Source organism: Perissodus microlepis, chromosome 12 (genome assembly GCF_051167445.1).
Source record: "Perissodus microlepis isolate ML-2025 ecotype Zambia chromosome 12, ASM5116744v1, whole genome shotgun sequence".
NCBI classification, from domain to species: domain Eukaryota; kingdom Metazoa; phylum Chordata; class Actinopteri; order Cichliformes; family Cichlidae; genus Perissodus; species Perissodus microlepis.
This window is the reverse complement of record NC_140472.1, coordinates 25803900-25830186: the sequence shown is the minus strand read 5'-3', so window position 1 is coordinate 25830186 and position 26287 is coordinate 25803900. Positions and strand designations below refer to the sequence as shown.

At 40.4% G+C, this 26287-nt stretch overlaps 2 protein-coding genes across 7 annotated transcripts in view; one reads left to right on the top strand and one right to left on the bottom strand.

The window, feature by feature from the left end:
- The first annotated feature begins 258 nt into the window (after positions 1–258).
- Positions 259–9704, top strand: fahd2a (fumarylacetoacetate hydrolase domain containing 2A). Of its 2 annotated transcripts, none has more exons than XM_084945553.1 (8): positions 259–358; positions 1674–1939; positions 2181–2397; positions 3420–3479; positions 3571–3733; positions 6252–6360; positions 6867–6954; positions 9120–9704. In XM_084945553.1, exons 2-8 carry the CDS (start codon positions 1674–1676, stop codon positions 9180–9182), a joined length of 966 nt encoding a protein of 321 aa, XP_084801679.1. In that variant the 5' UTR covers positions 259–358; the 3' UTR covers positions 9183–9704. The 2 variants fall into 2 exon arrangements, with proteins under 2 accessions (XP_084801679.1, XP_084801680.1); XM_084945554.1 differs by having other exon boundaries at positions 335–421.
- A 34-nt stretch (positions 9705–9738) lies between these two features.
- The window catches only part of gpat2 (glycerol-3-phosphate acyltransferase 2, mitochondrial), a 180133-nt gene continuing 163584 nt past the window's right edge, over positions 9739–26287 (bottom strand). For all 5 annotated transcript variants that reach the window (XM_084945547.1, XM_084945551.1, XM_084945549.1 and 2 more), the window contains 7 exons: positions 24659–24840; positions 23996–24073; positions 23159–23284; positions 15874–15994; positions 14502–14570; positions 14061–14116; positions 9739–11689 (listed from right to left, as the gene is read on the bottom strand). In XM_084945547.1, the coding sequence (XP_084801673.1) occupies positions 11573–11689; positions 14061–14116; positions 14502–14570; positions 15874–15994; positions 23159–23284; positions 23996–24073; positions 24659–24840 (749 nt within the window). In that variant the 3' untranslated portion in view covers positions 9739–11572. The remainder of the gene's footprint in view (positions 11690–14060; positions 14117–14501; positions 14571–15873; positions 15995–23158; positions 23285–23995; positions 24074–24658; positions 24841–26287) is intronic.

Below are 26287 nucleotides of genomic sequence, written 5' to 3'. Positions count from 1 at the left end.
TTTCAGTGTGTGGTTAAGCAGCAAAATTATGTGCTGTGAATTTATTTCGTGTTTAATTTAAATTTAAGTTAGCCAGGCCGCCAAATTTCCTACTGTACTTCAAGACACAATAAGGACACAGCAGGGATTTGTAGTTTCTACTTCCGATTCATTAAAAAGCCAAAAGCTCAATTTAGATGATTACACACATATATATAAATTACAACTAGCAATGATATAAATGATAATCGTGGCTGCACTCCGTCGCTGGCTGAGTGATTTATCTCGCTTTGGACGAGACTGAGCTGACGGACTACAAACGCTAACCGGAAGTAGCTAAAAGTGGTGTTTTCTGTGCAGAGCTGCAAAAACTGCGGAGGTGAGTATTGACTGAAGGCAGTGCAAAGGTCGAAGTGGAAGCAGTAGGTGTCACGGTTGTTCTGTAAGTGTTTTAGTATAAAATAAGAGTTAAAAATGCTAAAAATAAAAAATAAAAATCCGAGATAAGCAAATCATTCCCAGGCTGCAGGTACCGTTTCTAGGGACAGAAGCTGCACAGAGAAGCTGCTTTTTCCACCGTGGTTACAACTTGCAGCTCTATTATAATGCGACAGCGGGAGATAATTACGTGTTATTATTTTGTGCAGATTAGCGAACTTAATTTGCACTTGTTCCATTATGGCAGCCAGTTCTCAGAAAAGTTAGGGTTCACGCAAGTTTTAAGAGTTTAAGGAGTTTAGACTGAGGCATTAAAAGTCAGAATCTGGAGAATATTAGAAAAGTAGTGCATGACAGAATCGTCGCACTGCATTATAAATGGAAACTGATGATATACTAGGATTTCCCACACAGCTAGCTCTATAGTTTACATAGAATGGTCAGAAATAGAGGGGAAACAATCCAGTCATATTAGGCAGGTCTCTGGGGGAAAATTCCTTATTTGCTTTAAATCAAATATCCAGTCATTGTTCAGCTGTGGCTCAGGTGGTCTACTGTCGGTGGATTTCGATATCTCAGACTAAAGCTTAGTGTCAGTCTTAATTGGAGTGTAAATGTGTGTGTGAATGTTAGATAGAAGTCACTTACATTTAAAAGAGTGTGTGTGTGAATGAGACATGCTGACTGACTGCTCAAGAAAAGTAGAAAATGGTAGTGGTCACCAGTGCTACACTACAGCCTCCTAGTAGCTGCACCTTTAATATAAATGTTAAAATCCTAGGTGATTTTCAGAAAACGACCACATTCTTAAGTTTTCATATTCACAAACTTGGGTGTCCATGAAGCCCGGCCTTGTGCAGCATGAACAAGTCCATTTACCATTTATTAACCAAGGTGTATACTGAAGAACTTCTGTGCACAGCACACCTGAAGCAGCAGCAGCAGCAGCATATCACACCAGGCGCCGCTCCTGTCAGCTAACAACAGGAAAATGAAGCTATAGTCCTCCATCTTATTTCTCTAATCCAATTCAAGGCTACAGTTGGGTCGGAGCCTATCCCAGTGAGAGTCACACTACACCATGGACAGGCCACCAATCTACCAGAGGGCTAACCTATAGAGACAAACGATTATTCATGTTTATTCACACAAAATCAGTTAAACTACCATCCATGTCTTTGGACTGTGCATTTGTTGAAGGATCAGGTATGACCTCTACTATCTGTTTCCACTTCCTCTTCTTCTCACACGAACAGATGAGACTTCCTCTTCGCTCCTTTTGCATATTCAGGAGTGTAATCGCTCGGGGGCAAGCTGTGGACGTGCAGAGGCGAGGACTCAGCGGTGCAGCGATGCGTCTGGTGCAGTTTCGACGTCGTGGTGAAGGAGCAAGCATCAGGGTGGGAGTGGAGCAAGGTGAGGGGCACAGTGTGGTGGATCTGAAGGCATTTGACCCCTCGATGCCGTCAACAATGAGAGAGCTTCTGGAGCTGGGAGACAAGGGCCTGGAGTGTGCACAGAGGTGTCAACAACTCTCTTCCATTAAGCCATTAATTAATACAGCCATACTATTGCCTTATGCTCCTTCTACTCAAATGACTCAATCATCAGCTTATTTGATTACACTCATCTCAAATCATCATCATTTTAGTATTTTCAGTTAACACAATCTTCTTTCTCACATACGTCAACAAGCTTGGTCATCTGTTCAACTTCTGTTTTCCACATCATCTAAAACCAGTCTTCCTCCTCATCATCCTCAGAGCTTTGGCGTCCGGTAAGTGTGTAGTAGACCGAGCAGACATCCAGCTCCTGTCTCCAGTGACAGGTCCAGAGAAGGTGGTATGTGTGGGTATGAACTACCGCGACCACTGCCTGGAACAAAATGCTCCAATCCCCAAAGAACCAATCATCTTCAACAAGTTTCCCAGCGCCATTACAGGGCCGTACGATGACATCATACTGCCCTCTGAGAGCCAGGTGAGGGCAAGACTGACAGAGGCCTTAATAGGAAGAACAATGCTAACTCAAAAGAAGTCAAAGTTATATCTAGAAAAAGACAAAAATAAATAAAATTCTTGTAAGATGATTGTTGAAGATCTCTGAGCAAAAACCACCACAAGAGCTATCACCTCTAGCTTTTATCAGCCTTGACTTCAAACAAGCCTGAAATCTCCGCTCTTATTATCCAGGATTATTCCCAAAGGACACAACACATCTAATGTAGCCTTACAGACGACACAGACCAACGTTATCTGCGTTAAAGGCAGTGTGGTGTGCAGATAATAAAGGTCATCTCTGTCATATTTTTCAAATGGGTTGCGTTGTTCCTTAGTTCAAACACCAGAACTAATGAAGAGACTGCATTGAGCTGATAATGTATGTTATCAAAGAGTCAGTGCATCCTCAGCTGTGTCTGTTTAGCCCAAGTCTGCACAGCTCACACACTTTGACCACTGCAGACAGACTGAAGTCAACTGCACGTGACCTTTTCTGCTGATCAGCAGCCTACATACGGATCTCAGAGTATGCGAATTGGATAGGATTGCATAGAAGTGCATCTCTCTAGCTTTGAACTTCAAATCCCTTGAAAGTTGTCACATTAACATTTACTTTTAATGGAAAAATACTTTTACATGAGTGGTTAAAGGTTGAGTAGGTCACTGTTTAAAGTAGGAATCTGGTCTGGACAAGCCAGACTAGAGTGAAGAAAATACCAAAGTATTATAGAAAAGGTTTGGGGGACTCCTTACGTTAGCCATTAAAAGTAGGCCCTGTAACATATTTCACATTTAGTGCCTGATTAAAATTTAACCAATCAAATGAATTCTTTTGTTTTCTTTGATAGATGTGAGCAGGACAATAATGTAACAGCACAACACTTGCATAAAAAAACAAACAAGCTGTTTTTAGTATACTTTAATTTATTAATGCTAAAAAATACACATGTGATGCTTCTTGACGCCGTTTTTACATCATCTTGGCCTTTTGTGCGATTGAAGGAGGTGGACTGGGAGGTGGAGTTGGCCTTTGTGATAGGACGAAGAGGAAAACACATCAAGGTCAGCATCACAGCATCAATGAAGGCCGCGGTGCTTTCACGCTCCGGCGAAGCAGCTGTTCTGACTTGATTTCCACTCCTCTTTCTATTAGGAGGAAGACGCTCTCTCCTACGTGGCGGGGTTCACCGTGGCCAATGACGTCAGCGCTCGTGACTGGCAGATGAAGCGTAACGGGAAGCAGTGGCTTCTAGGAAAGACATTTGACAGCTTCTGTCCTCTCGGCCCAGCCTTAGTAACCACTGACACCGTGACAGGTGAGAGAACAAGAATCCGCAGCAGGAAGCGTGAGGCTGAAAGGGGGAATTAAAGACAATCTGGTGACTCATGCAATTATCTGTGATTCCGTACGCCAGCAGCTTCACCGAGTTAACAAGCTGCAATTCAGTGAGGAAATGTTGTTTTTGTAGCTGATGGGAGCAGCATGAAAGCCCCAACCAGATGATAATGGTAACCATTAGGATTTCTAAAGGCTAAAAACATTCTTGTCAAATGTGGGCCATCATGTTTACGATTCAACACGGTTTAATTTCTGCTACCAACGGTTTAATAACAACAACAAAAAAACTTCTTACTTCTATATGCAGACTAGAATCTTCCTGCATCACATCATAGTATCCATTTTCAAAGATGAGATGTTCACATAAAAATGTCCCACGATGATGTTTATGCTTGACAGGCGATCATCGCTGATATTTGCTTTTAGGTTACGGCCATTATTTGAGCTGACAAGTAAAAAACTCGCGTAAGATACTATAAATGGTTATTGTTACATGCAGTTGTGAAACATTGGGTACACATTCAGTAGCTTGTAAAAACCACCTTTATCTGCAATAAATCTTCATCATTGTGTTCTGTATGATTTTTTTTTATGAGCGCTACATTGTTGCTTCAGTTCATTCGTTTGGGGCGATCGTGGCTCAAGAGTTGGGAGTTCGCCTTGTAATCGGAAGGTTGCCGGTTCAAGCCCCGGCTTGGACAGTCTCGGTCGTTGTGTCCTTGGGCAAGACACTTCACCCGTTGCCTACTGGTGGTGGTCAGAGGGCCTAGTGGCGCCAGTGTCCGGCAGCCTCACCTCTGTCAGCTGTGGCTACGTGTAGCTTGCCATCACCAGTGTGTGAATGGGTGGATGACTGAATGTGTAAAGCGCTTTGGGGTCCTTAGGGACTAGTAAAAGCGCTATACAAATACAGGCCATTTACCATTCAGGCTTTCATTTGTGAATGTTACAAACGGCTCGTGGATGAAGACTAAATTTATTGAACTCAACAGTAAAGATGTAAATCCACATCAGTGCTGTAAAGCAGTCCGTATGTCAGATGTTGTATGTGTGAATCGCAGCTAAAATGATCACTCAGCGAATACGAGGGCTGAAGTTTTTACAGATTTTTCACATTTGGTGTGACCAAAATTCATCAAAGTTAAATCAGCTCGAGCTCTCATTGGCGCTACATTCACAGATAATTTCTTGAGAACTGTGGATGCTAGACTGCTAACAAACAGACAAACAAACAATCAGAACTGATGACATTCTCACTTTTTTCGGGGGAGAACAAAATAACCAAACGTTGTGATGTGGTGTGGAGATGGTGCAGGAGCAGAGCAGGGTAGCAGCGTGCCCACGTCTACGGAAGGTGACATTTAAATAGCCTCCGGATGGACCACAAGCCCAGATCATCACCCCTCCATCACCATAGTTTACAGCAGGGGTGGGCAACTCCAGGCCTCGAGGGCCGGTGTCCCTGCAGGTTTTAGATGTGTCCTTGAACAGCTGATTTAAATGGCTAAATTAGCTCCTCAACATGTCCTGAAGTTCTCCAGAGGCCTGGTAATGAACTAATCATGTGATTCAGGTGTGTTGACCCAAGGTGAGATCTAAAACCTGCAGGACACCGGCCCTCGAGGCCTGGAATTGCCCACCCCTGGTTTACAGGGTGCTGATGTGCTGTTTTTTACCAAACATGGTACTGTGCATTACAGCCAGATGTCTCCACTTTTGTCTCATCTGGACGTTGTTTCAGAAGTTTTTTGTTTATTGTTCAGATGCAACTTTGCAAAACTAAGCCGTGCTGACATGTCCTCTTCAGAGAGACGAGGCTTTTCTTTTATACAACACACTTGAAAAATGATTCAACACCGTCGCTGTCAAAGACCACGTCAGTATAAGTTTAGTTAGAATGAAAATCGCTCTTTAAAGGTCGAGTGTGCTTGTCTGCCTGTTTGAAAATGATAATTACATAATTTTTATTATTAGTAATTACCCTCCACAAGTGTCGCTGTCCTCTTACTTTGGTTATTTGCGTGCAGGTAAACCAGAGGCAGCTGAGCAATTAAAACACTCTACGGATGGGTGACAATTTAAAGGAAAAGCCTAGATGCTTGACCCCCCTGCAGGGAGAGGATGTGGTGGCTGTGTTATGCTGTCGAGGGCATTTTGAATGCATGCTTTGTCTGTGTAAACATCACTGCACAGAAGAAAGTTCTGAGTGATCACATGTATCCTATAGTGCATTGTTGAAAAGACAGTGCCCCTGTCTACAGGTCAGAAATGATATTTAAATGCTAAAACATAAAAACTGTTGTTATCCACGATGCAGATGTACCCTTGAAAAAATAATAGTAGTGTGTTCATGACAGGTGGTCTAATAAATTTGTTTAGACTACTTTCCACCAGCTTCTTTAAAATAATAAAATGATTTCCCTACAAATTTGTCACCTATCTTTAGGCCTAAAGTCACAAGTAGGAAACTACTTCATGTGTCATTTCTCCTTCAGATCCTCATAACTTGAGCATCCGCTGCCTGGTTAATGGAGACACGGTCCAGAACAGCAACACGGATCAGATCATCTTCAAGACAGCAGCGCTTGTCGCTTGGGTCTCAAAGTAAGTTCCATAAATGTTGAGAAGTTCAGATACTGTGTGTTTATGTACTCATATACATAACAAAGTACTCTTTTCTGCTTGAGTAACTCAAGCTGAGAGTTCAGATTCCAGGAAGTTAAGAAATGAAGCCACAAAAAGTTGCCGACTCTGAGCTAAAATTACACGCTTCATTTAAGACTTATCCACCCCAACCGGCACCCTGACCAGCTGGAGCGTTCTCTGATCTGATTTGAGATTTTAAGACGACAACGCCTCTCCCACTCTCGCTCAACTTACTGGTGATAATGCCTGTGTTATTCTCTTAATAATGGCAGCCCACAGCACCTTTCACAGGATCTGTGCAGACAGCGGAATAATCTGTGGGAGATATTGTTTCGCATGCTCCGGCTTAATCTAAATTAATACTGAAATTATACTGCGCGACGACGAGAAAGAAAATCCTAATTCGCTGAAGTGATGGTAATTCTTCTGATATTCCACTCTGTGCTTTTTCCCCCTCCTGATAGGTTTGTGACATTGATTCCAGGCGATGTGTTTCTGACAGGAACTCCTCCAGGCGTGGGTGCATTTAGAAAGCCGCCCATCTTTCTCAAGGTGATTTTATAGTCTGACAAAAGTGAATTCGCAGCATGTGCAGCTCCAGCTTTACTGTTACTTTATCCAAAGAAACTTAAGGTCACAGAGTTAAAGAGGACCTATTCTGGGTTTCCTTCGTTTTTATCCGTTGTTACCAATGTGGTTTATGCCTCTATCAAACATGGTAAAAGTATTGAATAATGAGGTTGGTGTTTGCACAGGTAATATCTATCAGACTGCTTTTTTCCTTCTATTCTTATCTCTGTATGGTATCAAAGAAGAAAAAGTCTCACCCAAGAAGTGGCAGCAATATTGAAACCAGAGATTATAGAACGTCGGTGACATTCAAGAACTTTTGAGCTCAGTTCATGAAATCGTGAAATGATCATCAGTAAGTACAGGATACAGATGATTGACAGGGTACTAAATTAGAGCACAGGTGTCAACTCCAGTCCTCGAGGGCCAGTGTCCTGAAACCTTTACATGCATCCCTGCTGCAACACACCTGAATAAATTTAGTAGATCATTAGCAAGACTCTTGAACTTGATTGCATGCTGAAGCAGCAATTCAGCCATTTGATTCATGCTACAGCAGCTCTTGAGTGAATGAACATGGTGCAATAAAAGCACTTTTTGAAGTACATTTTTCCAAACACTTACATATATATAAATTTGCTTGAGTAGGGTTAGGGGTTGCCACCTCAGCATGAGTTTAAGACTATAGAGTCTTGCTAATGACCTACTAATTTTATTATGGTGTGTTGCAGCAGAGACAGAAAAGTTTTAGGACACTGGCCCTCGAGGACTGTAGTTCAACACTCCTGCATTAGAGGGTTAGGAAGGTCGCTCACAACCAACCATCAGCAACAAAGTAATATGCAGGGCTCAAGTAATCAGAAGTGATAACTTGACCTTATCTGTAGGTTTTGGAAACAAAAGTCGATGTCAGACCAAATGTGAAAATCTGTAAAGAAAATTGTGTTACCCACAATTTTTTATGAGTCGTCTTCAAACTTCACAACAATATACCAGGCCTTGGGGGTCATGAGTACCTAGGTTGAGTAAGTATTTGACCATGAAAACATTTTTCAAGAAATCATAAATAATGAGTAACATATCACATGAAAGGGCATAGAGGGAGCTGTATAACACACTTTTTATTTTTTCAATAACATCCTACGATGTCACAATGATAATATAACAGGCTGACATCATCATTTTGTAATAAAAACATAATAAAACATCAAAGTTGTAGTATAGCATTTGCCCTTTGGGGGGAGTTGTGCTCTCTGAGTGCTCTTGTTTTATTTGTTCCCTTATTGCCAAGATTTAGGAGAATAATTTAATAAAACACTACGGTATCAATTTCAAACTCCTACGTCGCCTCGTTCTCGAGTCATCGCATTAACAAACATGCGTGTCCATGACACCTGCTCATCCTGTGGGGCAATGGTAATACAGCATGAGCCATACAGCTGAGGGGTGAAGAAAGGAAAAATGGCTCTTTCAGAGTAGCTAAGTTGAGAATTTGGCTTCAGGTTAAATTTGAGGGTTGAAACTGATGATGATTTAAGACCTCAGAGGGTTAATGTGGTCATCTCAGGTGCTTACAGTCACGTGGAAAAGAAAGTCTCCTGTGATGACTTTCTTTTCCACATGTGAGCACAGAATCTCCACACATCTCCTGTTCAAACCTTCGGTTTACAAAGGGCAGCCAATCAGAATAAAGCCTTAGGTCACACATAAATAAATTGATTGTAGACGACAGTCGGTCACTAATGGCCATTCCAGGCTCTGGTTACCTAGGTAACCATCTAATGAACATGCCACTCCCTCATATGAGAAGCAGTGGTTTTGGATGTGAGGCCAGCAAAGCTGAGCCAGCTCAGGACCTGCCTACTTAGCATTGCTAATACTTATTTTTTCTGTTGTTGCTGCAAGTCGCTTAATTTCATTGACATTTTGTGGTTGTTATATTGCTGCAAGGCTCTTCCTGGAGAAAGAAGCTAAAACAGAAAACAAAAATTAAACTGTGAAACAAGGCAAAGAATTTTAAAAAATGTAGCTGAAAAGAGTCATAAAAGGACTATATTGTCCTTTTCCCCCATTAATTACTAACAGATAAGGCAGTGATTTGAAATGTGTTTTTTTTAATTAAGTGTTAAAACATTTTTTTCTTCCAGAAAGGGGACGTGGTGGAGTGCCAGATAGAACAATTAGGTTCTATAATCAACAAAGTGGTGTAAACCCTGAGAAGAGAATCCATGAATGAACATCAGCCGCTGAACTGCACCTTCTGATCACCCTCACAATGAATTACTATTCAAATAGTTTTTTTCCCCCTTTTACATAATGTGAAAAACCATCAGGAGATATGTAAAACTGCCTGATGAATGTTTTATTCATGATACTTCAGTAATTGTGAGGAGAGAAAATGTGTTATTTTTTTTTACTACACAAAACAGAGTAATTATGTGACTCAACCTCAGAGTCATCACGAGCTGTAAAAAATACCCTCCGTCAGCAGCCGCCCACTCGTGCTGTGCAGAAGAAACCGTGAACCTACTGATTTTTCTTTTTATGTGAAAATAAAAAAATATTTTGACACTAACGTAAAAAGTATTTCTAATTATGATTAATATTCAGGATCAAAGACTGCGTATAAAACTTCAGTCAGAAGTGAAAGAACATCATCTTTCCCATAAAAGAAGGAAAACAGATCACTAGATGTGTGGAAATTAATGAAATTAAAAAATGCTGCTTTCCAACTGTGTGGTGTTTTTTTTTTTTTACTGCCCGGGAGAAAAATCTCTCCAATTACTTCGATCTGTGTTTCGACTCATGTAGCAGCTTTTAAATATAAATGTCTGACAGAGAGCTTCAAGGATGGATTCAGTGTACTTGTTTACAATTTGCAGCAGTGTGACATGTTGACATCCTCAAACTGGCAGCTACGTTTCGACCACTGTATCCCTTATAATTTGTAAACTGCTGCAGTTTAAGATCAGTTAGCTTTTTGTTGAACATATATGGTGCAAAGTGGAGTGCTTTGCAGCTCAGTGTCTCGCTAACCTTAAAATACCCTACAAAAAAACCTTAGCTTCAGGCAATCTTCACGAGTCAGAGGAGATTTTTACCTCATCCAAGGATGTTACGTGATTAGTTTGGTTTGTCTGTTTGCCAAGAGGATTACTAAACAAGTTATGAAAAGATCTGCATGAAAGTGTTTACTGAAGGCGGGGATTGGCCCAAGATAAACCTTTGGAGTTAATCTGGATCCACGAGTTTCTGGAAGGACCCTTTAAAGGAAATTTTGGAGACACTGAAGTTCTTGAGAAAACAAACTAACCCAGATCCATCTATTATTCTGGATCCACAGCCTCGCTTCAAGCGTAGTGCAGAGGGGAATCTTCAGCACTCTTCTAGTTTTTTATTGTGAAGACTAAAGGAATGCCTCGAATATGAAATCAGACTTACATATTCACAGAAATTAATGGAAAAAATGCTAAATTAGTTCACCCCCACTGGCAACTGTATAATAATTATAATAACTCAGAAAAAAAGTATTTTGCATCGTCTGAATTGCGACTTTAAAATGCCACAGCCAATCAATCCCTATCCTGTTTTTTGTTTGTTTTTAAAGGTGTTCATGATTTTGTTTTTTCCACGTGAGAGCAGCTCACATGGAAAACAGTCCTCAAAACTCACATTTCTTATTATGCAAATCCTCTGTTTTAAGTCTCGGTAGCTGCTCTTAAACAGATACTCAAACCTAATTTAATTTCTATTCCGAGTGGGCCACGGCTACAGGCCAGTTCCACAACTATTTAGGACTCAGTATCCTCAGCTCAACACTGGATGGCAGTAGATTCTCACGGCCGATGGCAGCTCAACCACTGCGGCTGTGGTCTGTGCTCGCTGAAGGAGTAAAAACAGCTGCACTGGCATGTGACTGTACAAACAGTCAGCTGTGAACGCCAAAATACAGAGGCCTCCAAGTCCCCATTAAAGCAAGCCATCGATTTGTCTTTGCATCTTGATGTCAAAAGGTCTACGTGAGACATACAGACTCTCCAGAGGTCTGACTCAGCACTGAATGATCTACGTCCAGGAGGAGAGCAGCTCAGAACCATGGCTGTGTGCAAGAGACTAACTAATAAACTACTTTAAAGGGCTGTAGTTGGTTTAGTTTGTACACAGTGAACTTTTTGCACTTTTGTTCAAGTCATGATGACACAGGAACTTTTATTTGAGTATAAAGAACCAAACAAACATTTTCTCATGGAACAGACAAAACTTGATGCATCCTTCGTTACAACATAAACATGCGTGGATGCGCAAACTGTACCAACGAGCGTCATCCTACAGCGAGTCCTCACAACTGATTACAGGGACTTAATAATCCTCCTCTCCTGTGGCTTTATGCAAATGCTATTACTAAAGATAAACTTAAAATCAATGTCTCATCACTGAAAAATCAAAATGCAATTAACCTAAAGACACCAGCGTCCTGGCTCAGCATGCATCTGTTTTAACTGAACACGGGCTTCCTTAATACAAACAGAGGATGAGGTCAGACTCTGCAAGAAAACAAAGCCGCGTTGAAGCCTTGAGTCATGCTGCTCAGTTAAATGTATTAATTGTAGAGGTACTGAGAGATGAAGCGGTGCAGTTTCTGCCTGTTTTCTGACAACTGGAACAAAGGACTAACAGCCAGGAAGACGCCTTCCTTCTGCCACTCCTCCAAGAGGACCTGAATTGAAAATAACGAGCAGAAACACAGATACGTTAGTAGCATCGCAACCACAGTGCTTATTATTTAGTAACCTTTATTTGAACAAAGTGAGTGTGCAGCTTTTTTCTTATCTTCATCAAAGCGCTTCCTGCACAAGGCTGAATAAAAAACAGTGAGGTAATAAGACGGATAAAAACAAAAAGCTCCCAAAGCAACAACGCTTCAAAAATGAAAGAGAAAAACAAAGCTACAGATTTCACATAAACAACATCACCTAATTCACTTAGCAAGGTCTGAAATAATGAGGCCAAATGAAAGAGGCAAACTTAAGATTGTGTTGTCCTTCCTTTTTCTTTTAAAGTTTCCTAAAAACTAGAAGCTAATTTCCTGTTTGCTTCAACTTGGAGATCTTAGAATTCCCCCTGCCTTATCATCGGAGGCTTAAGATGAAGAAAAGGTCCATTTCTGACTGATAACCTCAATAATAAACTTAATAATTGCCTCTTGAGATGTTTGCAGATAAATGGGTCAATGATGCTCTATTTTTAAAAAGACCGCGATTCCCAACCCGCAGACTGAAAGAGAAGACTGATGGGAGCAGACACTTTGCCTGCCGAGTTGAAAGGCTGGTGAAGTGGTAGAGTAGGGATAAAAATGTTGCTTCTTTGCTCTTTCTTCTGAAAATCATACCTCCTACAACAAAAGGTAAAAGTAAGTAACATTCATTTATACGGTGCTTTTTACTCCTTTACATGAATAAAACCAACACTAAACAAAAGCTACACAATAAATCATTCTGGAAAATCCTGCGTTTCTGTTCAGATTTCGGAGTTTAAGTTGGTGCCCTTCTTTCTCTTCAATATTCCCTGCTGCTGTTTGCAGAATCACAGCAGATGGAGATAAGAGAGGCTCATATTCTTCTGCAAGACAAACCATTTGCTGCGTTCCAACTTTCATTTTATGAAAAGAAAGAAAAAAAAACATCCGCAGACTTGAAAGCTGCAGCGGCATGATAATCTATCACAATATACATGAGGCCTTTATCCAGTCTCATCAAAGTTTCTGTTTAATCCAGAGTTCACTGTGCCCTGGTGGAGTGCTTTCATATCAGGTCATCTCACACCCAACGGGAAGAAAGAGAAATGTGCCACAGAGGATTCCTCAAAAAAACAAGTTTTGTTGCTTCGTACACGCCAGCAAAATATGCAGCATAATATCCTTCAGTGAAATCAAAACAATGCTTCATTGTTAAAATAAGTCCTATTCCGCGTATAACTCCTGCACTCCGCAACATGTGGCTCTTTCAAGGTTACGTTCTTATTACTGAAAGGAGTCTAGTAGTTTTAAATTCTTCCGGGTAGAAAAACCTATAATCACAAATCACTTTTTATACGGGGGTCATATATTTAGCGTGTAAAGTCTCAAGGAACTGCAGCTGTGAAATGAATGCAGTGAAGTAAAAATTACAATATTTGAAGTTTCAAGATGGAAGGATTAGAGTGATGCATCATTGATCCCAACCAACCAACATTTAGAGGAGCCTTTTCCACATAGAAGCTGAACCGCAGCACATCTACAGAGATCGAAAGATGTTTTAATCTTTAGTCCAAACTTAGAATGAGAGAAAATGTAAAAACAGAAATAGACTGTGATAACAGCATTACAAGTTCATTTAAAAACAGTGAGGTTATAATGAGACACTATTATTGATTGTTCTATCGATCGATTTTACTTCCAACTGTGAATTAGAGAGTTTATTAGAGCCTTATAAATATGGGACTGTAAACACTGATCTCATGTGTAAATGCTGCTTTAAAACTTCTCAGTGCAACCCTACCAAATCTGATGAAACATCAACGGAGCTCAACACAAATCATTTCGCTTATACAGTGAAGTACTAGCTGGCCTCATGCTTGGCAACCTTTGAAAAATGGCACCGGCACAGGGACCTCTGGGATGGGAAAGGTTAAAGACCTGAATGTCAAATGTAAACCACTTTGTCACAGCTAAGAGACCTCAACCTCTCTGTGCTACTTTTTTCCATTTTCTAATTTTAAATAACTCATGTCTTTGGCCCAGTGAATTCTCTTTATGAACTGACATTTCTGCCTCCTACATGATTGGATTTGGTTGGTTCCAGCCAGGCAGAGAGTCCTCCTATTGCATCAAACATCAGGTTTCTGTTCACAGCTACTGAAAAATGCCACCAGTTTGATTGATTAATAGTGATTTGGAGATTTGGGCTGGATTCCAGGATTCACATTAGAAGTCAACTTTTTGAGAGTTGGATTGCACCTCAACTTTGAGTCCTGAGTGGAGCTATAATTCCTGGCAGACAGGCAGATTTAGACACACACACACACACACACACACACAGGCTGTCACTCACCCCCAGATCTATTAGTGTTCTGACTGCAGTGTGCGCCGCCTCCTCTGAGCAGCTCTCTGTGAGATACAGCAAAAAGACGCACATGAAACAAAAGAACAGACAGATATCCAATATAGAAAAAGCAGGTTGGGATAGGAGAACAAAGCCATACTAGTGGGACTGTAATTTTTTTTCAGAGTGTAATATTGAAGGGTCATTTGGGTATTTTCTGGTTATCTTTTATGGTGTTTTTTTTTTTAAACAAGGAGGATAGCATGTGATGGGAGTGAAAGGAGCTGTTTTTCTTCTCTGGTCTATGCACCTTTGTTACAACACACACTGAATCAGTTTTTAAAAAAAAGGCAAGGTGACAAGCTTTTAAAGTTTTGACACAAAAATGGAAGATCTTTGTGAGTTTTTTTTTTCGTTTTTTTTCCCAGAGGGATGTCAGGTTGAACTCACCATAGTGCTGTTTCTTCTTATTTGCTGTGTCACAAAGATGTGAGTGTATTTGAGCCACGAACTCAGCTTCTGCAGCAGGAAAGACATGAAAATGGAGGCAATTATTCAAGCGAAACAAAGTGAGAACAATCTGCTAAGATAAAGCCATCTTATTATAAAAGCTACTAGATAAAAGCTCTTTGATTCGTCCTGTAAAAGCAAAAACCATATCTGATTTTAATTTTTCTTGTATCCCCTTCAAGGTCCTCTCCTTGGTCACCTCTGCACTGGGACATCCAGTGCAGAGGTTTGAGTTTGTGGGAAAGGAAGATATCACTAGAAGCTAAATCTGGCGAATGGGGGCGGGGAGTGTAAGTGGCTATAGTGTTGTGTGGCCAAAGGCACACCCTGCAGCTCGGGTCATTGGTGCTTAATGCTCACTCTCAGATGTTACAGGGTGATATAGTAGAACTCTGCACTCACAATATGAACATGGGGGATAAATTAATAAGGTACATCACTGTTAATGTGGAAAAAAAAAACAAAAAACAATGTGCGTGCTTCACATTCTGTTTTTGACCTGATGGTCTTTCTTGGGCCTGGAAAAATCCAGCTCCTCCAATAAAGACTGCTGTTTGGTCTTTGGGTTGTGGCTGGAGACCCAGCTCTGATCACTGGTGATTATCTTCAACACAGAAGGGAGTTCAATTTATTGCAAAAGTTGATATTTGTGCTCTGGTTTTAGGTTTCTGGAACATTTTTAAATGTACATGGGAAAATGGTCAGAATGGCATTTCTAGTTGAAGCAGTGAGTGCTTCACCGCAGACACTGCAGTGCAGAGGTTCCCACATATCAAAACAGCACTTTGTTTTCATTGATTAATTTTTGCTCTTTTGGGAGTCCACTTGATGCGGATTCCACAGCCAAAGGTTTTGTTTAGGCAACACGGCATTTCTGCACCACTAATCAAGAGAAATGAAAAACTGTTGAGATAAATAACCATTTAAAATAAAAAAAATACTTAATGCATAATTAGTTTGAAATGCTTTGATTGCATATTAACAATTAAGAGTTTTTATAATTTTAGTGACTATTTGTAGCTGACCTGCAGTACCTTCATGGCCACTAGGGGGCTGCAGACCACACCTTGGAAATTGCTGTTGCAGGTGAGTTTAAATCAGTATAGTTTTGGTTTTCAAAACATGAAAAATGTCACCAGCATTCACTGCATGCATCGATACTAGAGTAGGCCTGACTGAAAAGTCACTCTAATACTAGATCACGAGATTGCCAAATTACTCGTAACCACAAAAGGAATTTATGACCTATCTAATGTTTACCACCCCACACTGAACACAGGTGACCAGCTTCCCTTAAACAGTGTCCACATACCAGCCAGAGGCATCTCAAAGAGATTCAGCCCCATAGTGGTCCAGCATAGCGCCCTGAGATGTCCAGCTAGCATTCTGCAGAGGAAGAACAGCATCTCTGGACAGTGACTTGGCTGTCGTATCTAGAAGAAGTTGACACAGACCACGAAGGACACATAAGACTAAATCAGAATGAGGCAGTGAAGAACTGAAAGATTATTTTCTACTACAATACCACATACTTAAACTCACTGTCAGGAGGACGACGCACAGCTCTGGGATGTGATATTACTCAAAATAAACTGTTGACTCGCTGAGGCTTGAATATTTGAAGGCAACATATTTTTATGAGAGTACTGCTGATGTACTGTTTGTAGAAGAAAATCGCAGTGGATAATAAATACATCCAAGACTATTAACAGTACGACAGATAGAGCCCAATTACTTCTGCCAAGTAAGCTGTGCGATTGGTTTGGTTTGTTGGTCTGTTTTTAGCAGGATTACTCAAAAAGTTCTGGACAGATCTGCATGAAAACTTCACAAAAGTGGGGCTTGGCCCAACTTAGAAATGATTAACTTTTGGAGTTGATACCAATATGGATCTGAATTCAAGGATTTTTTGGAAGGATTTGCTGCTATTGCGAGACGGGAGTAAATTGGACATTTTGTGTCACATTCTAACAAATGCACAATTTTAATATCACAGTTAAATCTGAGAAATCTCTTAATGTCTTTACGAAGATACAAAAAAACGAATCCAGATACACAACTCATGAATGGTGCAGAGGTAATATTAAGCCTTGACAGAGGTATGCAGCCTCAAGTGGCCTTTTTTAAGTGCATTACATTTAAGCGAAAGACCAGCAAAGAAAACAAACACTAATGAAAGAGTAAAGCCTTCTCAATGACTTCAAACAACAGACTAATCTGCAGTGCCTACCAAAAGTTTAGAAGTACTCTGCTTCCTGGTCAAATAGGTGTTAGAAATAAATGATTGCCCCACTAATCATAAACCAGATGGGATGCTGTGTCACTGCAGGATGTTGTATAGATCTCTTCAATTGTGGATAAATCTGCAACAGTATTACCAACAATCTCCATGTTTCACGGCAGGAACGACATCCTTTCACCTTCTCGGAGTTGCAGTGGGCTGAACCAAAAATCTAAACCCCAAAACTTCGACTAAGATCAAAGCCCAGAAACCCATTCTTTGTGTTTCTTTGTAGGGATGGATATTGATAACAGTTTGATTGATACAAATCCCTTAATCACTCCTGATCTGTGTACAAAGGAGAACAAAAAATTAAGACTATACAGATTTTTCCCCCAGCTTTAGAATCACGTATTTCACCTGTGAATTTGACATCATGGTTTTGCAACTACCAGAGGAAAAAATGGATTGGACAATGTAAAGACCAGTTCTTGATTCCCATCCCTTTTTCCTGGCCTAAGCAGTTCTTTTCTTCTTATCGGTTTCCCTCAGGGGAGGTTTCTTTGCAGCAATTCGACCATGAAGGCCTGATTCACAGCCTCCCTTGAACAGTCGATATTGAGATGTGTCTGCTGTTTGAACTCTGGGAAGCACTGATGTGGGCTCTAATCTGAGCTGCCGTTAATTGTTCATCTCTGAGTCTCTAAGAAGTTATCCTCTGCGGCAAAGGGAAGTCTCGGCCTTCCTCTCCTGAAGCAGACAACACGATAGCCATTTTTATTTGATAGATTTTACGACTACACTTTCTAAACTGACTGACCTTGGTGTCTGAAAGTGAAGATAGAGTGTCTTTTCTGTTTACTTAGTGGAGTGGTCCTTGCCATAACATGAATTACTGCAGTAGCTCAAGGTCACTTCCGGCATATGAACACTATTGCAGTTCAAAATAACTGAATCTGAAGTTGGTTAAAATTTTATTAACAGTGTTTAAAACTGTTAAACCAAACTTTTAGAAAACTAAGATTCAGCAAGTCAGATTCCTCAACAGCAGACTAAGAAAAGCATTTCTTTAAGGACTTGGATTTAACCACAGCAGTCGTGATGAAATGTGACAGCTGCCCAAAAAATGGAAGCAAACTGTTCTCTAAAACATCCATAAATGCTTTAAAATTGAATCTTTCATTGCCTGACATTAAGGTCCTTGGCTGTGTACTCAAACTTTGGATAAACTGTGTAATTACTCTATAAAATGCTCTTTATTTGTCTCAGAAACTGGAAATAAACTTTGCTATAAAGACTGCGTTAATGAGTACATCAGATAATGAGAGGGGCCATGAAGCTGGTGGTTCATTAAACTACTTTATAAAGTGTGTGGGGACATTATAATCAGGTGGAGTTCAGCTGCTCCTGTAAAATGTTCCATTTTCTTTGGACATTACACAACTGCAAAGAGTCATTAATGTTTAGTCTTTCAAGAGATGGATGCGTATAGCGCTACAGCGCACCGAACAGCTTGCAGCTCATATTTGGTTGATTCTGCTCTCCTCATCTAAACTTTAGGTTTTGTGGAAAGAGAATGGAGGTTTCTGCCACAACTTTCAAAGTGCATGGAGAAGAACAAGGGTCCTAAGAGGTCTAAGATAATTCAGGGTGACACTCTGATGAAGGCCACAGACCAAAATGTCTGATCAAGTAATAAAATTGTTCCTTATACCTTAAATGTTGCTGGGGCTTACATTAGTATATCAAAGTCTGAGCCAATCCTCATTTCTTTATATTTTGCTAGGAATACGTTAAGGTGCAGTGATTTATTGAAATGTGGAAACGAACACGTAAATACAGTATGTAAGGCATAGTTTGTGCTTTGAAAGTCAATATTTGATATCTTTATTCTTCAACACAGTCTGAACTCTTGGATAAGCCTCGTCTTTTCTTAAGAACTTTTCAGGATTCGTTCTCCAGACTTCTTGAAGGAGATTCAAAGCTTTTCTTTGGACACTGGCTGCATTTTGGTCCGTTCTCCGTCAAGATGATCTCACACTGCTTTAATAATGTTGAGGTCTGGGGTCTGGGGAGACAACTCCATGACTGATAGTGTTCCACTGTGGGGGTTTTTTCTTATCAGTTATGCTTTTACTGCACTGGAAGTGTTTTTATGATCAACATTATGCTGAAAAATGATGCTGTTTCCAGTCAGATGCTTTCTGATGGTACCTGGTATGCATTTTGACAAGATTCCCAATACCACTTGCTGAAATAGAGCCTTAAACTATGATAGACCACCGTGTTTTACAGATGGCTGTAGACATTTTGAACAAAAATGTCAAATGTGGATTCATCACTCCATCAAGAACTATTGTCACAGATTTTTAGTCAAGTTCTTGTATAATCTGGCACACCTCAGCCTCTTCTCCTGGTTTGCCTTCCCTAAGAATGGCTTCTTGACAGCAACCCTACCACCATTTCAGAGGAGTGAATGGATGAGTTGAAGGGCTGCATTTCTCAGGTTCTGTGTCAGGTTTTTCTCTCTAAAGGAGATGACTTTCAGATACTGTTCATATGTTGTTGATAATTTTTTAGGCCTTTTTTTTTTCTTCTGTCCTCTACCTATCCAGTTAAGGACACACTGCACGGAAGATACACCAAGTTTTCAGCTAACAACTCTGTGAAATCAGCTTTTTGGTTAAAAAAAATACCAGTTTATGCCTTTCAAACTGTGTAGATCCATAGATTCGACTAAAAAAATAAGAACAAATGTTTCGGAGACAGGCTGCTAGAAATAAAGCACCTAAAATAAAATTGTTTCTTCACTAATATGTCTGCTATTTTTAGAAACAACTCTTTGTTCATCCCTTGTGTTTGGTGCCTAATTACCGAAGTATTGATTCACAGATCAGTGTTAAGTGGGTGAAGAAACAATAAAAAAAAAAAAAACATCCCTCTGGGTGGAAAAAGCAGGTAATGTCCAAACAAAAACTGAAAGACCTTCAGAACCTTGAACATTATTTCTCAAGACCACTTTAAAACATTACAAGAAAGCCTGGCTTCTTTAGATACCCAAAATATAAAGAAATGGGGCTTTTTGCACAGCACCTTATATCTGCATACAATCCTTTTTTTCTAAACAAATGCATTAATTTAGCTTTTATAACAACTTTTTATATTTTTGCTAATGAGCTGGTGCCACTTAGTCAACTGGGCTAATTCAATTAGCGTTTAAACAATCATTACAAAAAAGGTGAAGCACTTAAATACACAGAAAAAGTTGGAAACAAAAATGACAGGGTGAAAACGGAGCCGTCAGAGTAACGATCACGAGTTGAGTTGTACGAGCAGTAAATTCACATCACAACAAAAAGGTCAGCACTGCAGCTGTTGTATAAACAAGTCCAGAGAGACTGCTTAGCAAAGACATTACACAAAGATTGAATGTTTCCATAGTGCAACAAAAAAATGCATTTTCAGCACAATATTTACACAGATAATATAAGGAGCTTTAAACTACAGAAATAAAATTGGATCCAAAAGGAAAATGGCAGAATCCAATAACACTAAAATGTCGATCATACTGATTTATTTATATTGCATTTTACTGTTTGTTTCACATAACTGAGAGGCAGCATGAATAAATAACCTAATACGCACAAACAAAAAAATATATACATACATTTGGGAAAACAAAACAGCAAAGTTTTCCAGCTTTTTCTTGCCTGGTTGCTTTCCAAAACAAAAGTGAATCTACCTAGGCAAACTGAGGTTAGGGAATACTTTTTGCTGTCTGGTATGTAGGTGTATGCAGTCTTGCTTCAGCACCTGAACTGAGGATAGCAGTGCAGAGGCGGCAGGATAAGAAAAATGAGCGTACTGGATGGAGAGAGTTAAAAGATGGAGTTTGAAAGAGTGGAGCTTTGTAAACTGTAGTGCGGCACTTCCTTGGTGGACAAAGCTGAAATGAGAAGAAGTTATGCCAGCGTGGGTGGCACTATGCAGTCAACCAGCGAGCTACATGTGGCAAAGCCAGTCATAAGAATGCTCTTTCTGTTGTGTGGTGATGCTAGTAAAATCTTTAAATTATAAAAAAAATCAGGGCCTGTATTTCCAGAGTTAGGCATATGAATAGTAGAGAATTGCGAAGCACAAAAGAAGAGTAGTCTCCACACTGAAGAGTGCAATTTCCAATATTCAGAGGTGTCGCTTGGCAATCATTCATATGAAAAGCAGGTCATATACAGAAAGACGGCTCTACCTACTATTATGACATCATGTGACATGTAGCTCAGAAGGTAGAGGGTCATCTGGCTGGTTGGTGGTCTGCGTTTGATCTCAGATACTTCCTGCCCACATGTTAAAGTCTACTTGCTTAAGACCCCAATTACCCTCCCTGCCCCTAGTGGTTATGGTTAGGTAGTATCTTCGTGGCACCTTACTGCCAATAGTTTCTGTGTGCATACTTGTATGGCTCAGGTTGTGGGTATATAAATCTGCGCAATCAGTCTTGCTCTGACCACCTGACTCCTGTTTGGGAAGAAAAAAGGTTCTAATTTGAGTTTTTCTGTGAAAACTTAGTTTAAGGTAAAATTAGGTTCAGAAAAGTGGCAGTTTTAGTCTGTAAGTTTGTAGGAAATGATTGTGAGGTAATGGAAACACAAGTGTGTGTGTAAATGGGCATGTGGGAGGCAAATTGTAAAGCACTTTGATAAAAGCCCTATATAACGGCAGTCCATTTATCAGTCCATATCATAAAATGATCTAATAGGAACATAAAAATGCCCTGAAGCTAAAATGTAACATCATTAGATGTTTGGTTTTTTTTCCCCAGAGTTTGAAGTATGTGTGCCAGCTCTTTTTCATTTGAAAGTGTAGGTGTAGGTTTCCACTATTTACTGGAGAATTACAAAGTACAGTTTTGTTTGCCTGTATGACTTTTCTCATGTGATGCTTGAAATAAATCCCAGGAAGCACACACAAAGCACCACTGAGCTCACAATACTCCTTTCACAGAACCTGGGATACACAACCTTTAACAAATATGAACAAATTAACATTACCAACTAAAGTACAACTAAATACTATTAGGAGGAAGGAGGCAAGGAGGTGGAGGGTGATGTGTTTTTGGAAGCAATGATGATGCAGAGCTCAGTGGCAGACTTGAAAAGCACCAAATCTATATATGGCTTGCCTTTTGTAAACAGACAGGTGGTGGGCACATATAACTGAATGTCCTACATATTATAACCAACACATCTATAAAGACTTAATACACAGAAGTCTTTGAAAATGCTCTCTATTGCAAAACATAATGTAAAGTGCTGGTATCACCTTTTTTTTTCTTTTTAAACTCCTCATAGTGTCGACTATTCACAGTGTTAGCAAATGTTCATTGTTCCGAGATTTAAACAGGAAAAGCCATTTTAAGATGCCAGCACCCACGGCCATTATGGTTCTTTAATGTGCGATAAGCAAATATGCAGTTTCTTACCTTTTCCATCATCTGGCAAACAAAATGCTTCCAAGCATGTGGATGCTAAAACTTTGAATAACAATATCCTCATCTTTACTGGATTCTATGATGCTGAAGCTTGCATTTAAAATGCTTCATTGGTTAATGCTACTGCTCTCTCCATAGCTGCCAGCAGAGCTGTTAAATAGTATGCCTGCTCACATCAGTGTGATAAAACTGCTGCTCTTTCTCTATGCAGATTTACATTTGCACAGTCACGACTCCCGAGACCATCACCTCAAAGTTGCTCTGCAGTGAATACGAATAACATGCCTGCACCTTTGACAGCTGGTGAATTGGACACCTTGGAAGTCGGATATCACGTCCAACAGTCACGACAGTTGGACTTCTTTTAAATCTAAGACCTTACTGCTAATTGGCATTCAGGATGTGGGCTCTATCCATGCAGGTGCTTTTATAATGGAGATTCAGTTGCTTTAAAGTTGTATTTCATGTGGTTGTTCTGGTATTTTTGTGAATGTCCTGTAGGCAGTTTGGGCCAGCGCACAGCCAGTCCCACAACGGTGCCTTTTGAGAACAAACTACCATAATAAACATATCGGAGAGCTGACTGTTAAGTAGTGCTACTTAGAGAACGATGAGTTAATATCCGTGGGAAGAAAATCACGGCCAACCAGATCTTAAGGCTTCATAACACATGTGGGCCTTAAATTTCAACTGTCACTTCAGTGTCTATGAAGCCTACTCACTTCAGACGTTGAAATGAGTCATTTCAACTTTTTTATGTAACTTTTCAGTCTATCCAGTCTTTTTATTTCTCTCAGTGGAAAGATGTGGAACCAGCTCTATACTGGACACAACAGAAGAGAGATGAAGGAGCTACAGAGGCTCAGGAAAGCCAGTGGTCTTCTGTACCTTATAGGAGCAAAGGTCCGGCTCCTCGCAGTCAGAATCGCTGTGATAAGGGTCGTCAGAAGTGGTCCAGGTCAGAGGACCCTCCTGTTTCTTCCAGAAATCACAGATGGGAACATCCCTGGGAACCTCCAGAGGATAGTGGGCAGAACAGACAAAAGCAAGCTCTGGTTAATATAATATGCAAAATATAATTGAGACCACAGGATAGATGGATGACATTGTGTCTTTAACTCTTTCCCCCATATAGACGTCATTTGACGACCGCCCTGCACCCTTAACCACGAGTTTTGATATCTCAGTATCTATAAATAAAGATGTGGTTTGACCACCACTGGAGTAGTTTTTTCCAAGGGAACCTTTATAGACAGAGCCTTCTGGTGAAAACCCAGACACTTCTTTTCCTGTAAGCAGACCTGAAATGCGTTCAGAAAAAGGCTTCAAGAGTTACTCCTAGTGGGCTTTAAAGGGGTAAAGAGTTAAATGAAGCTGATTTCTACTGAAGTCTAAAAGCAATGCAATATAACGCTCTCTAGTACAACACCATCCTCTGGTGAACTGTGGCCTCATTAGCGGTGCTGGACTGCATTAGATTGTGGAGGTGTATGATATAAAGTCTCCAATGAGTACAGAGTAACTTAAATAGTTGTAAAACCAAATTCAAACAAAGAAAACATTAAAGAGTTGAAGGTAACATTAAAATTGCATCTTTGGGTAAAACACACACCAGATCTATTACATATTTAATTCATTAAACTACCTTTAGGACAAGATTTCAGTGCAGTTTTGTTTGTTAAATTATGCAGGCCCAACTTTTAAAACTTTTTTTTTTTTTCTTACTTCTTCCTGGATCAGGATGCCACAGCGAACCAGACTGTCAATGGCATCCAGCGCGAAACTCTGGGAAGACTGACAAGGCTATTGAGAAAACGTGAGAGGGCAAATGATTCAATGGTGAGGCAAGGTTACAAACAGCTTCAGCCAATCACATATCTAAAAAATGCAGAGGGAGACAGCTGACAGGAAACATAAGGTGTGTAGTAGAGACGTAGGAATGATCTTAGAACGAGAATAAGGGGTGCCCGGGAGGGGAATCAGAGCAGGAGAGATGTTTTTCTGTGAGGAATGGGGAGAGAAATGTAGCTGCAAGCAGCAGAGACAAGAAAGAGCAGCTGCCGAAATGAAAGGTGGGCAAACAAAAAGGAATAGCATTTCTGGCTCAGATTCGGAGCCCTTGAAGTCAGTTTGATGGAGCATGTACACACACACACACACACACACACACACACACACACAAGCGCACACACAGATACACAGTGCACGCATACAATCCAAAACCTCTCTCTGGCTGAGACAGAGGCAGCAGAGCAGGATGAATGGCTGTTCAGCTCCATTAAACATCCATTGAATGAGACACGCTGGCTGTGTGTGTGTGTGTGTGTGTGTGTGTGTGTGTGTGTGTGTGTGTGTGTGTGTGTGTGAGAGATATGAATTCAAACTCACTGGCATGAAGCCCGGAGGCAGGAGATGGCAGAGCTGCAAGGCTCTTGCATTGAGCTCAGACTGGCAGAGCACCACATCAAACTCCGTGTCACCTTTGACCTCCACTCCTTCCACGTCACTCCGCACGCTGCTGCTGACGCCACTGTGAGCCACCTCGCACAGCATGGCTGACACCGCACACGCTATGAACACAAACATTTTATTGTTTGCCTCCTCAAGACCAAATGTGCAGCACAGGTGTTGTGTGGCAAAGCAAGTGTTTGTTTATGACAGCTAAGTAGGTTACAATTTGGCTGAAATCTGTTAGCCATTACACACGCTCTTTGGAAAATAGATACACTGATGAGATTTTGCTGATAAGCGTGAGCTAGGATTTCCGTCATTTACACAAGTGTTATTAAGTCTTTGTTTACATTCTCAATCCCAATTATCCTGCTTTTTCATGTCCTGGTGGAAAAGTCTTGACATCCAGATTGTTCATGTTCCTAAACTGTGCAGCTGTCACACCTCGGGAAATTCAAACCTGATGGAGAAACATGTGAAGTGAATCCATTTTCCTTATTTTATTAAATTCAGTTTTATATTCATACAGCACCAAATCAAAACAGCAGTCACCTCCAGGCAGTTTATACTGTAAAGTAAAGACAAAACAAAAAAGTAAACAAAAATTTAAAAAAATGACTTGAGATATTCCTGTTAACTAGTTTACTAGTCATTAACTGGTCAACTAGTCTAAAAATAAGAACACACATATGTGAGATCGATTAACAGAGTGCTGTTAATTTTAGCTGTGCTGTGCTAAGTTATCATCCACAGTACACTGCCTGCACTCAGTGTGGTTAGGTATTGCTCCAGCCTGACAGTTATATGTAATTTTACTCTGGCTCTGCACACTTACAGCCATTTATTTTCTGCATCAAATTACTGCAGAACTGCGCTCATTCATGGAGCTTTTCACCTCGCTTCTTTACAACTTCCCATCGCATAAAGAAGGTCGGCAAGTGTCATTGTAACCTCTTGATGACAGGGCACTGCCAGTGTATATTAATAAAATAAAAGAAGGATTTTATTTTGCTACTTGTTTAACTGACTAGTATTTCTGGTCCCAAGTAGTGAGCAGCAACACCTCAAGGGCACATGACTACTATGGACAAAAGCTCAGGCTTCAAACAGGTTTTTTCCTACTCTTGGCTCCGGATGAGGTTAATAAAAGTGGGCGTTTCTATTATGGTAATCTCGACCACCCTTTTAACTTATCTGTTTGCAAAGAGGTAAAACTGCTTGTTGCAGGCTAGGGAATAACCTGAGGGACCGCACCATGCCCAGCATAACATAAATCGTTATGAATCATGAAAAGCTAATCTAGTAGAGTCCAAGAATAAAACTGTGAAGCAGGATATGAGCATAACACAGCCACTTTAAACAAAAACCATTATGGAGGCGGGGGAGATTTGACTATTGCTAACCCTAAATGTGTGTTTATCACATCGCTCTTTCGATTTGCTACAACATCACAACAACGTACTGTATACAGGACCTGATGCAACTTATTTTTACCACTTGAGGTTAGCACCCATGTATGAATATACAACAAAGAGGCTTTCAGCAGTACAAAGCCCCCTGCCCACC

Excerpts from the sequence above, each read along its gene's own strand:
- fahd2a (XM_084945553.1), top strand. The coding sequence starts at position 1,674 with ATGAGACTTCCTCTTCGCTCCTTTTGCATATTCAGGAGTGTAATCGCT. Across the intron at positions 3,480-3,570 it reads GAAGAGGAAAACACATCAAG|GAGGAAGACGCTCTCTCCTA; the intron begins GTCAGCATCACA and ends TCTTTCTATTAG. Across the intron at positions 6,361-6,866 it reads CTTGTCGCTTGGGTCTCAAA|GTTTGTGACATTGATTCCAG; the intron begins GTAAGTTCCATA and ends CCCTCCTGATAG.